The sequence below is a fragment of the Phoenix dactylifera genome, chromosome 4, assembly GCF_051530095.1.
Source record: "Phoenix dactylifera cultivar Ajwa chromosome 4, Ajwa_hap1_PhDact_Kaust_v1.1, whole genome shotgun sequence".
In the NCBI taxonomy this organism is placed as follows: Eukaryota; Viridiplantae; Streptophyta; class Magnoliopsida; order Arecales; family Arecaceae; genus Phoenix; species Phoenix dactylifera.
Window position 1 is genome coordinate 51,803,287 of NC_143193.1, and position 13,146 is coordinate 51,816,432.

Here is a 13,146-nt window from a genome sequence, read left to right on the forward strand (position 1 = left end):
AATGCGTCAAATTAGATTCGCCTCCCCTCACGGCGTTCAAAGTTTCAAACTTCACGCGAGCCACCACATGGCCCGGCCTTCGAGTAACTTCCACGCCACCTTCTACAAATATCTACGTGATTTATGATGTATAATTAGTAGTTATAGACCCAATATTTTGAAATCCAAACACCTGGGAATCGGGTGGGGGAAAAAAACCACAAAAAAAAAAAGGTAAACGGCGGAAGGCGAAGGTGGGCGAGGAGAAGGGAGTCAAATTAAAGACCCTCGGCCTTTTCTCCGCCCCACGTTCCGTCCCAAACTAGGGTTTCCGATCCGAACCTAATCCCAGCTCGAGGATGAACACCCACCCCGTCCCTCCGCCGAGAAGGAATCACTTAGCCGCGCGGCGCGGCCCGTCGGTTGGGAGGAGGACCTCCGCCTCGGAGAATGGGGGCGGAGCCGCCGCCGTCAACGGGAACGGGAACCCCGCCAAGCCGACGTCCCCCAATCAAGCCTCGTAAGAAAGTCGATTCCTCTCTCCTTTATTGTCTCTTTTATCTGAGAAAGTGTGGATTTTAATTGGTTTTTGGAGCTGGAGCAGGGGGGAGAGGACGGTGAAGAAGCTGAGGTTGTCGAAAGCTCTGACCATTCCCGAGGGGACGACCGTGTCTGATGCGTGCCGGAGGATGGCTGCCCGGAGGGTGGATTCTGTGCTGCTGACGGATGCTAATGGGCTTCTCTCTGGGATTGTTACTGACAAGGTTCTTTTAATGATCCTATTTACCCTTTATTGGGGCTCAAGTTTGATCTTTTAATGGGCTTTGTGCTTTTCTTGGTTCAAGAATGACTAATTATGTGGATCTATGTGGTCCTTGTGTGGATAGGATATATCAACCAGGGTTATAGCGGAGGGGTTGAGGCCAGAGCAGACGATCGTCTCAAAGATTATGACTAGGAATCCGATGTTTGTCATGGCGGATACTCTGGCTATTGAGGCACTGCAGAAGATGATCCAAGGTTAGTCTGTTCAAGATTTCTCTTTAAACAATATTTTCTTTTTGGAAAAAGGGGTATCTTTTGGTATGTGCCATGCTATTGCTGTGGGTTATGTTACCAAGCGAGATTGCTGAACGTCTTTACTTCAATTGAGTGATTATGAAGTGAAAAAAGCTACAGTTATTCTTATTTCGTGGGCAGTATAAGACTAACATATCTAGCACGAACCGAACCCCATCCTGGTCGACAGAGCGAGCTTTCTGGGGAACTGAAAATGCAATTTCTGATACTTTATGTTAATACTAACGAGCACTCATGTTACGTGAGGAAATGTGAATTTCTAGGAAGAACTGTTTGATTGTTTCATTTACTTGGTGGGAAAAGAATGTTTGGGGTATCGGGAACATGGGGAGGTCACCCCATGTATGAATATGGTGGACCTTTGATTTGGATTGTGTAGGGAAGTAAAAAAGAAATAGAGCATGTTTGCTTAGAAGGGAGTTGTGCCCCAAGTTGGGTGGAAGGTGCCATGATATGTTTAAAGTATGATCAGGATATGAACTTTTTTTGGTGCTCAGAGAGAAACCGTTGTCCTCTACTGCTTTGTAAGTTTTGTCTGATCACTGATAATGCTCATTGTTGCATGAAAACTTGTTATTTTGGTTACATTTCCTAGCAACCAACCTGAGCCTTTATGAGTGGCTGTTAAATGATTGGTCAGCACCTTTTAAATTAGTTTCAGTGGTCCTTATGTACTTCTGAGGTTGGAATGGCTTTGGCAAGAAGTTATAGTTTCAGGCAATCAAACTGACTGGGCACCTGGAAGATCCTGTTAAACAATGCTGGACATGGAATACTTTGTCAATAATAGTCAACAGGGTTAAGCATGATGGTCTACAAAATTGACAAGCACAATAAATATGTGCAACATGAAAGTGCATTATTAGACATGGCCACAGTATCTTTGGTTTTTCCCCTTAACTACTAAGTTTTATTAAAATAGATTTTTTCCAAGTAGGAAGAAACCTGAGAATAATAAAACTAGTAACCAGAGATAGATTACTTGAATATGTATCTGATCTCTGCATCTAATTACATGCATAATAAACCTTTTGAAAAGTTTAAAGTTACTAACTACCCAAAAAATTTTGAAGTTACTAAGAATATAAATGTACTGTTGATCTCCCAAATAATGCTGCAGAATTTTGAAAGAATTCATTGCATAAATGTGGGGATGGCCTGGTTCATCTCCGAGTTCCTTTTTTTTTTTTTAAAAAAAATTGTCTGCTTAACATCTAAGGTCATTCTCTGCCTCTGTTTATTAACCTTTTCTACAGAAACTTGACAGATACTTGGGATCATCATCTATATGAATCATAGAATCCTGATTTGTGATGGTCTGCAAAATTTTCTACCATATTAAAAGAAAATTATATCTTATGTTTCTCTACATTCTAGGAAAAAAAGGTGAAAGATCTAAACTTTCTTGAACATTTTCAGGCAAAATATGTGAAAAATGCATATATACTGTTTTGTTGAGTCCACAATGGCATGTCATCTATTTTATTTTATTGCATATAGATGATGTGCGAATGTTATTTATATAGTTATGTTACAAAATTGTGGTCTTATTTACATATATTTATGTATTTCCCCCTCTTTCTTACAGATATGATTAAATCATTAAGTTTTCATGACAGACCAATCTCATATTAATGCATGCTCATTTTCTTCTGTTACTAAACTTGGTCTTCCATTATGACTTATTTATTTATCCCTGTCAGGCAAATTTAGGCACCTTCCTGTTGTAGAAAATGGTGAAGTTATTGCCATGCTGGACATTACGAAGTGCTTGTATGATGCTATATCGAGAATGGAGAAGGCTGCAGAGCAAGGCAGTGCCATAGCAGCTGCTGTGGAAGGGGTTGAACGTCAATGGGGAAGCAACTTTTCAGGTTATTACTTGTTCAGCCCTCTTTGTATTGTCAACTATTTTGTGGATCACTAGAGTGGATCCTTGTCAGTATTGTAGCCTTTAGTCTCACATGAAACCATGTTTTGAAAACAGTGGTACATGATTGGGTAAATTTAGAAACAAGAAGAGGAGCTTGAACTGTCAAAAACATATAATTTCTACCCACAGGTTGCTTTTACTTTGTTGACATGGCAAATTGTCTGCCAAGGACTAAGCAATCATTTAAGCAAAAATATAATGTCATACAGAATTGTTGTATTGATTAAGGAATAACATTAACTCTAAAATATGATAAAAAATAGAACCATAAGCTTCATGCTCACCTGAAGATATTCATACTAAATATGTTCGTAACATAGCATCTGGCATTGTAGTTTTGAGTGGCAAAAAGTAGGCTTTTCTTGTTTTCAGTTAATATTTGTTAATATAATTGGTCTGCATCCTATTCAGTTTATTGACGTTATCATTCCTGTCCGCAGCTCCTTATGCTTTTATAGAGACTCTTCGAGAGCGGATGTTTAAGCCTTCTCTGTCAACCATCATCACAGAGAACACCAAGTATGGTGAAGATTTATGTGCCAAATACCTGGTCTTAATGATGTTTCTAATACCGTTTCTAATAAAGAAACAAGTCGTTGTTTTTGGTTTTATAACTATCCATATTTGCAGAGTTGCAGCGGTATCTCCTTCAGATCCTGTGTATGTTGCCGCCAAAAAGATGCGTGAACTTCGAGTTAATTCAGTGATCATTATGACTGGAAGCAAGCCTCAAGGGATTCTAACGTATGTTTGTTGCTGTGAATGATTTGTCTTTCGGAGCTCATTTTCTGTAAATTTGGCAGTTAACTTGGTTTTGATTGCCATTCTTTTTAAGTAGTCACTAATGTCTGCTTCATCGCAATATTCTGCAGCTCAAAGGACGTCCTCATGCGAGTGGTGGCTCAGAATCTTTCCCCTGAGTTGACTCTAGTGGAAAAGGTTTCTTTATGCGAAACTCATTTTACATTGTTATTTCTTTTAGCAATTGGGATAATGTACTCTGTGATTTTCTCTCCCCTTGATTGTGCTTATATATCAGGGATATGGTTTTTGTGTAGTTCAATTACACTAACAAGCTCTATGTATAAGTTCACACGGGCATCTTGCTTTTGAATGGTTGATGCTTTTCTAGATAAGCTTAGTTGACTAAAGGCCTGCCAGAGTAATCTCATTCAAGCACTCTTGCCAACATGGTTCATAACATCCGAAAATCTAACAGAGCAATAATCAATCATAATATTTTCGCATCAAGCTTTTATGCATTGCTTCATCTACAATACACTTTTTAATTGGAGGAATACATAAGAAATGGAATTTTATTTTTATTGGAGGAACAATTAGGAATTGCAATATATACTATAGTGCAGATTGTGGAATTTATTATGACAAATACTTCAAATGTCAGTCTTTTTGAAATACACTTCTGTAGGACTTACACTGCATGATTATCTGCATAGTTTCTGTGTGTTGATTGCAAATTCATTTTTCAAGAAATCGAGATGCAAGAGTTGAAAAGATTTTGTAGTAGCAAGATACGATAACCTGATCCGCACTAATCTAATTCGCTGTGGATTCAATGATACATGCGGCCTTTCTCCAAACTTGGCATGTGCAACATAGACTACTGGGTTGTTTGCTGTATTTGCATGCTAACTTCTAAGGTGGCATATAGAAAATTGAATAGCTGTAGGCTTTTGGTTGGCATGTATATTTATGATCTCCATTAAGAAGTTACCATCAGAATGTTTTTTCAACATGGAAAGTCATGTTCCTAGAGTAAGGATTTCCACTCTTTTTTTTTTCCGATGAGAAAAACGAGATTGGTTTCTGCATAGAGGTTTAATTTATTTTGATCACATATGGTGTTTTGCTAGAAGTCAATGTGGTAAATTGCAACATGGCTCATACTTTAAAAGTCTCGTTTCTTTATAAGGCATCAGTATCTGAATGTCAAATATGCAATGCGCACATGTCAAGGTTGCAGAAATATATGATATTGTGTATATAACATTAGGGCTATCAAGTATATGATATTGTGCTAGTTTAGTAGTTTATGTGTTCAGAGCATTTTGTTTTTCGCCCTCCGGATTCTTGCTTTTGCTTGGACATGTATCTTTCACCATTTTCTTCAGAAAAATTGTACGGTGTCATTGCAAGCATGCATGCATGCCTGCTTGTTCCTTTCTTTGATTAAGAATGGTTCCTCAGATTTGTTCTATTGCTGTTATTCTGACCATCAATATACTTCATTAGGACCCCATGAATCTCCTTTTCCTGTTTATTTCTTCTCAGATGATGAGTCTGCCACGATTTTCTTGTTAGCAAACTTCACCGTTCATGTCCCATTATTTCTTCTCCTACTCCCTTGGTGTATGTTTGCAAACTTCATTATGGCTCCATTATGTATAATTCAAGTGGGTGGTGATGCTAGCCAGCATTCCCATCTAACCATCAATATACTTTCCTTACATTAGTGCCTCATGAATCTCCTTTTCCTGTTTATTTTTTCTCAGATGATGAGTCTGGCATGATTTTCTTGTTTATCTCAATCTTCTCCTTTTGTTTACTTGATCAAGATCCATGAAGAGTACATTGATGAATCCTTAAGTTGCTTTTGCCAATTATTTGTCCGAGTGCCTGATACATTAGTAGTTTTGAACCTTGGACTGATCTGCCATTGACAGATGACTTAGGGTGTCTAGCGTAACTAAGTCTACGGCAAATATTTAAATAAGAGCACATGAGCAATCTATCGCCAATTTGAGGCTTCAAGGAAGGTTAAAAATGTTATACAAGAGGAGAGAGACAACAGGCATACATCTTTTTTATATATTATACATTTTCTTATTTATTCATTTCTCATGGACTTCTTTCTTAGGTGCTACTGAGCTTCTCTTTGCAATCTTTCTCTAGGTTCTATCTCTTTTTAGGCTCTCTTTCACTCTTACCATCATCACTAGTTTAGGTGATAGGTATGGCATGACATATTATGTACTATGCCAATGCCTCATTGACTTACAGCACTGGCGTGATCCTTGCTGCATGTTAGTACTTGGCATATGTCGGGGCAGTGTGTTCCAAGCATGTCCGCACTGGAACTGGCATGGAACTGTTGTACTTGCTAATGCTACGTTGGCATGCCGTTGACAGACATTATTTCAATCCTTGCCATGAATGCTTTAAGGTAATCATGAGCTTCTTTGTGCTCCTAGTCCATCAATTTTTGTCAAGGGATGTCACCCTTTGGTCACACATTCACTCCTACCTCATGAGACTATAGTTTCAATATTTTTTGCCCTAATGTAGCATGGAGTATCCACTTTGAGCTAGAATAGAAAATAGTTGCTTCAGTCTTGCCAACCTCGAGGTTTGCTATGGTTATTTTTCTTGGGACATATCGATATCATCACTATCATTATTAACAATATGGTCATCATGGTTTCTCTGAGAATTATTAGTGTTCTGAAAATTCTTCATTGCCGAAAATTGAAACTTTTCTTTTATATGTTGGTCTTCTGTAGATACCATAGATTGGTAATTGCTGGCTAGCAATACTTTTGTGCATCATAAACTATTACATTCTAATGGAATACCTATATCATCAATGTCTATATTGCATGGTGGTAAGTGGTAACAGATATTTATTTTGTTTATGTTTGTTATATTACCGGCAATATCATTGTACTGTCTTAAACAATGTATCTTGACACTGGTATGAAAATGTGCTCATATGATGTTTCAAATGCTTCATGACATAATTTTTGTATGGTTAGTTTTAGACATTTTTCCTCTCATTAGTTTTTGTGATGTGTACCTTTTTATGATTATTTTATAGGTGATGACTGCAAACCCTGAATGTGCGACACTGGATACAACAATTCTTGATGCACTGCACATAATGCATGATGGAAAATTCTTACATCTTCCAGTGCTGGATAGAGGTAAATAATGTTCACTTGTAGTGGGCAGCAAATCTCTTTGCCTTCAGTTAACTGACGCAACTTCTCAGACAGATGGCCAAATTGCTGCTTGTTTGGATGTTTTGCAACTTACGCATGCAGCAATTTCCATGGTAAGACCCCTTATATTTGAAATGCTTTTACCTGAATCATGCACTGTTTAATTTTCTAGGATTGCTCTTGAATGTGGATGTGTGCACAATGTAAAGAAGTTTCTTCAATGTTCTTCACTCTTTATTACATCAGAAGAGTGCAATCAATGTCTATTTAGAGATATCCTAAGCCACCAATTTGTTTCAAACCAGTAGATTGATATTTACTTATGATGAAATAACTTTCCTTTATTCTATATAGCTTTCTGGTGCTTTTTACATACTACAAGCACAGAGATTTAAAATGCTGCAAAAATTTATTGATTGCGAGGAGTATTGTGTTTGAAGTTGGGGACTGCCGCCAGATGGTGTCTTCTTGAGTGTGTTGCTATCTGATTATTCCTCACATCTTTGGCTGATTACTCTGATTGACACATACACCACTGAATTTTATGGCTTAGTGAAAAAGATATATTCCTACTAGATAAATTTTACACGTTGATTGTATCAAACCGATTCCCTAGCCAGGTCGCAAGCTTTTTCAGTTAAGCTGATTTTTGTTTGTTTGATCATGAATATTGTGTGTTGAACCGCAATACTTGATTTATTCGACCTTCAGTTTTGATCATGAATAATGTGTGTTGAACCACAATATTTGATTCATTCGACGTTCAGTTGAACTTGTTCATGAGTATATCTGTATTTTTTTATCTTAATTCCTTCTTTTCTTCTTGAAGGTTGAAGGAGGTGGTGGAGTTGTAAATGATGTGGCAAACACGATGATGCAGAAGTTTTGGGATTCTGCCCTTGCTCTGGAGCCACCATATGAGGAGTTTGATACACATAGGTGCTATGCGTGTTCTTTTTATTTTATTTTTTGCTGACCAGCATGTTCAATGCCTCTGAAAATTGTTTATCTGCAGTGAAATGTCTGCATTGATGGCATCAGAGTGCACAGAAAATGGGAAGTATATGTACCCACCTCTAGGTCTTGGAAACTCGTTTGCTTTCAAGTTTGAAGACCGAAAGGGACGACTGCATAGATTTGATTGTGGTTAGTGTGATACTAAGAGCAGTTTTCATATCAGAATTTGGGTTGTGATTCTTTTTTTTTTGTTGTTGTTTATTCTCGAAATATCGAAATGTGGCTCCAATGTATGACCATTTTCTCGCTATAGGTACAGAGAGTTTAGCTGAGCTTGCATCTGCTGTAATGCAGAGAATGGGGCTTGTCAGTGACACAGATAAAATCCAACTCTTGGTGTGGTTACATTCTTGTGTTTCTCTTTGCAGCCGTGGTTTCCATTTGATAGAAATTGAATTTTGACCATTCTGCGTCATGCAGTATGAGGATGATGAAGGTGACAGAGTGCTTCTGGTTACGGATAAGGATCTCATTGGAGCTGTGAACCATGCCCGATCAGCTGGGTGGAAGGTGATTCCTTCATCTGCTTTTCTTTCTAAACTAGGTTCTGCGAACATGCTAAAATAGCAAAAAACTACAGCCCTGAAGAAACAGGGTTAGCACGTAAGTATTTGAATTTAGGTGTTAAGGACCATGTGCAGTCCCCACCTATAATTTGAAATTTCATGCAGCTTGTCCCTGTTTCTTCTGGGTGTTTGTGAGGATTGTCTTTTGGTGTAGCATTGATCCAAGGATTATAATTGCTTTCATCATTAAGAAAAGATCAAAGCAATGCCTTGTATCAGGCTTTCTGCTAGTTGTGGGGGTTGTGCATATATAAAGAAATGTAAATTAGGGATGGATTATACATAGAAATTGTTGTGATCCAACATAATTCTGCTACGGGCCTAAAGATTGATGCTGTTGCTGTTGGTACTGTCGGTGTCTAACTATTCTGACACTTGACATGCATCAACACAAAAAATTACTCAACGCTATCATCTAAAAGGAAGCAAATGCTGGAAAATTTTCTAAAAGAAGCAACTGCTGAAAAATTTTCTAAAAGAAGCAACTGCTGAAAAATTTTCCCCTTAAATTACACTACTCTGGATAGCTGGTCTATCCATATGTGACAATTGGTTCGTAGATAGGGAAAATGGATTCTGCATTGATAATTTGTGGATAATGTTAAGACATATCCTACCAATGCAGATGGTCCTTGACCGATGTGTGGCACAGAGAGCATTCATTCGCGACCCTTGTAATGGGGCCATTATTGACATAATTTATCCAACTTCGTGATACTACTATTTTTTTGGGCTTCTTGAAATGTATGGCATATAAATAGCACAAGTGCAACATTCTTGAATAAGGCCATCATAGATAGAATTAGTGCCTCTTTATGGATTATTTAACCATCAAGAAGACATGACCTGTAGACATCATATGGATTGAACCTTGTAAATGTAACCATCTTTGACACAACCAGCCCAACATTTTGTTTACAAAGTACAAAGAAAAGTCAAAATTTCCAATTTCCCTTTAAAAACAAAACATTAAGAACATTTTCTTCTTTTGAAAGTCTTAACCTACCATGGGTACCATTTGATTACAGCTAGATGATTATAGGAGGCAAGGCCTCCTGTGAGATGTGGCTGATGTTCTGGTCCTGCACCAGCAGATATATGAATTTGAAAGATGCTGGAAATGTTTTCTTTTATACAGGAACTGTATCTCTTAGAAGTGGTCAATCTTTTCTTATCACCTTCCGCTCTGATGTTTTTGACGTGATTGAGAATGGGCCTTATTCGTTTCAGCTGTCATCATTTGCTTATTTCAGATTTTAAGGCTGCATATTGAAGACTCTGATGCCAAGAAGGAAGCCACAGGATCGAAGTCAGATCTTGCAACACTACAGAGAAGAGGATGGACATCTCTGCAAACTGGCATCGTGGCAGGTGCAGTCGTGCTGACAAGTATTGGAGTAATGGCGTACTTGAAACGATCCAAGATGTGATTTCTCTTGCAGGTGAGCAAAAAAATATTTGAAGAGTAGCATATACAGGTTCATGCTCCTGTATAATTTGGAGAGCAACATCGTAAGTTAAAAGCTCCCTGGAATCAGAGCATTCATCAAATGACTTAAACTTTAAGAGTCTCGTTCTTTTTTTCTGTGATACCACATCATATAATACAAATGATGCAGTTGGCTGGGGAAGGCATAGTCGAATGTAGTGAATGATTGTTGCAACCAAGTCATACATGACAAGGAAATAAGCTACACAGTACACCATTCTGCGATCTTAAAGTTAGCATGCCGCTAAGTGCTGTGCATCTATTTTCTTCACATCTTTTGCATCAGTGACAGCAGTTTTTTTGTCAGTTATATCTGTCTGTACAGATAAAAAAGACATCCAGAAACTAAGATTATATACATTGAAAAGGAAAAAAAAAATACTAGGAACATCGAAGGGTGTGCATTCCAACTAAACGATATTGGAGTAAGCTCACCAGAAATTTTAATGGTGTTTTATTTCACTGTTTAATGATTATTTCAGTTTGAGATTTCCTCTTTTCCATTTCCATGGTGGAAGTCAAATTGGTTTTCTTCTCTTTTGCTGTATCTGCTATGGTTCTTCTCCTGTCGGTACTACAGATTCCTTCTGATATTTTTGGCCCACACTGGGAGACAATTCCTTGGATGTTCTCCAGCTCCAGGAGGAAGTGGGTCCTGGTGTCATATCTCATCTACCCTGGCTTTTGTAGCGGCTTGCATGGCCTGTTTCTTTGGTTGAGACAAGCAAGCATGGTAGATGCACTGCCTTCTTGCCTTTTCTTCTTGACCATTATTCGCTAATGTACTGTGGGTATTACATTGCCTGACAAGCTGCTGTGTTCAGTATTCCGATCCTGTTGATTTGTGGAGACTAGAAAGGTCAGGTGCTCTTTGTGATGTAAAACTAGAATCTTTGAACTTCTTTTTGATTAATAAAAAATATTTAACATTTTTATGGACCTTGTCTTTTGATGACCGTCAGAACTGCTATACATCAGATTTAAATGTTGGAAATCCAAACATTTGAGGTTCTACTTCTGGGTGCAGCATAAACCCACAAGGTGGCGATGGAAATACCAACCCACTGAAACAGGAAAAAAAAAGAGACGATGAAGGGAAAAAACAGAAGGTTCAACCTGAGCATTTCCTTCTGACTTGGTGGTAGTTGGTGCGATTCTTTTGCTGCGTGGAATGAAGTTCTTGATTTAGACCAGATACTGTTAACTGCTCTAAGCTAAATTAGCAGGAGAGGAAAAAAAAAGATGTCTGGAGAAAAGCTTTTGCTTCAAATCTATTTCCAAATTTTTATTCTTTTTAACCAGGTTCCTTACCAAAGCGCTTGGCGGCGCATGGATCCCTGCTGTTGCTTCTTCTTGAGAAATGAAGTTGCGAGAATATTACAACTTGGGTTGTGGATTGGCTTTGCCGTGAAGAAGAGATCGAACTTCCTTCCAGTGGAGTTGAATGTGATCTAATGAGGGTTGTGAGACTCATGTTGAGAGCATAATCCACGTTCAATTGGACCCATGAACATCTCTCTCCAGATATTCAAACTCTTGCATTAAAATTTTGATACGCTTCTCTATATGCCACTTGGCTATGGTGCAATACATTGCATGTACGTATCCTCCAGAATGATGTTAAGTGCCCATTCTTTGGTAAATATGTTAAGAAATACTTATTAAAAAAATATAGATTTCTGGTAAGTTTTTTTACCCTCCAAAGAATGGGCTCTAAAGGAATTTAAAGATCTCTCTTTCTATCATGCACAAATACACATGATTAGTGGGGTTTTGTAGCCAATAATTGGAATAAAAATCATATGGGGCCAGCACTGGAGCATGAAACATTGGACGAGCTTCCTATTCTGCCACGTTTTTGTTAGTGTTTATCTTAAAGAAGAAATCCAAATGTCAGAAACTTTCTTTACTGGCAGAGTCATTAGTCTCTTGATTTTTTTTAAAAAAAAACAAGAAAGAAAATTGCACTCATTATCCTTTTTCTTCCTCATTTCTTTAATCGGTCCACATTATCTAGTTAAGTGATACACAACAAGCAAATTAGTCATCTAACATCTTACCTGAAAATTGCATGGGTCCTTACCGTCCCGTCCCATATGATTTTTGTTTCAATAATTACCTCATGCTCTCACGTGAGCCATGTTATTGTAATGATTTGTGCATGCTAAGTGGCCAACATGACAACTGTTAGGATATAAAGCTGAATGCCTTCTAGGTGTCTACTTTGTCATGCGCCCACTGGCCCCAACTCCATATCAACCCGGACCGAAACCACCACGGGAAGCCGTAAAACAAAGGAGAGGTCCAAACTAGTGAAGGATCAATGTCCTTGTCCTTTGCCATGGACCCTCTTGGCTCAATGGTCCAAAGACACCGGCCAAACATCGGTGGCATAGATCACGGGTTCTTCTTCTGTTCTTTTTGGGTCTTCTCCTCTGCAACGGTTTGCACTAACGAATACACGCCAAGAATAACATCGTACCTGAAATCACTTTATTATTATCCTCTAATTTTAGGAACATAAATCTAGAGAGAAGATGTCAGTTATATTTCAGGCTTCTAATCTATTGAACTTGCCTTATATACTTTTTTCTTTCTTTCTTCTTTCTTTTTTGCATTGAAGAGAAAGATAAAGTTGGTTCATCACCATTCAGATTTGGCTACGTACGTAGCAGTTAGCCCTGTTGGTCTTTAGAACATAATTGTTATATGTTTTTTTTTCTTATGAGGAAAATGCCTATAGGAAGTTATTGATGACCATGCTCCAATATAACAGGCAATTATCGCATAATGATGTCAACATTTCTGCATATTCCTTCTTATATGTGATGATCATTATTATTTTTACACCATTTCTAAATCCTTTATGGCATCACAAAGAAATTTTTTATCTAAAAGTTAATGAACTTTCCTAGATTTGATATGTATACGAGCAGTGAACATAGATATGCATGCGGAAAGATAGCTGGATAAAGCCACTGATTGATGGGAGAGAGGGAAAAGGATGCAGGAACTACCCCATCCTTGCATTCCAATACATAAAATTAACCAAAAATTGGAAGGAATATTGACATCCAAGCAAGAGCTCGACTCCTTTTAAAGTATTTGTTCTAAGAACATGGC

The 13,146-nt window shown here is 38.0% G+C and overlaps 1 protein-coding gene across 5 annotated transcripts; it reads left to right on the plus strand.

The window, feature by feature from the left end:
- The first annotated feature begins 34 nt into the window (after nucleotides 1-34).
- On the plus strand, nucleotides 35-10,962 carry LOC103701272 (CBS domain-containing protein CBSCBSPB3). Of its 5 annotated transcripts, none has more exons than XM_088720486.2 (15): nucleotides 142-499; nucleotides 584-743; nucleotides 867-999; nucleotides 2,763-2,933; nucleotides 3,433-3,511; nucleotides 3,623-3,736; nucleotides 3,865-3,931; nucleotides 6,042-6,176; nucleotides 6,828-6,933; nucleotides 7,006-7,064; nucleotides 7,781-7,890; nucleotides 7,967-8,097; nucleotides 8,222-8,304; nucleotides 8,389-8,478; nucleotides 9,788-10,962. In XM_088720486.2, exons 1-15 carry the CDS (start codon nucleotides 339-341, stop codon nucleotides 9,962-9,964), a joined length of 1,776 nt encoding a protein of 591 aa, XP_088576612.1. In that variant the 5' UTR covers nucleotides 142-338; the 3' UTR covers nucleotides 9,965-10,962. The 5 variants fall into 5 exon arrangements, 4 of the variants coding, with proteins under 4 accessions (XP_008781501.3, XP_088576614.1, XP_088576612.1 ...); XM_088720487.2 differs by having other exon boundaries at nucleotides 321-499; nucleotides 9,765-9,936; XM_008783279.6 differs by lacking the exon at nucleotides 6,042-6,176 and having other exon boundaries at nucleotides 35-499.
- Nucleotides 10,963-13,146: the final 2,184 nt, after the last annotated feature.

What these genes read in the sequence shown, in the direction of transcription:
- LOC103701272 (XM_088720486.2), top strand. Translation starts at nt 339, where the DNA reads ATGAACACCCACCCCGTCCCTCCGCCGAGAAGGAATCACTTAGCCGCG. An exon ending in TCTTCCAGTGCTGGATAGAG is followed by an intron (nt 6,934 to 7,005) that starts GTAAATAATGTT and finishes CTTCTCAGACAG; the next exon opens with ATGGCCAAATTGCTGCTTGT. An exon ending in ACTGCATAGATTTGATTGTG is followed by an intron (nt 8,098 to 8,221) that starts GTTAGTGTGATA and finishes TTCTCGCTATAG; the next exon opens with GTACAGAGAGTTTAGCTGAG.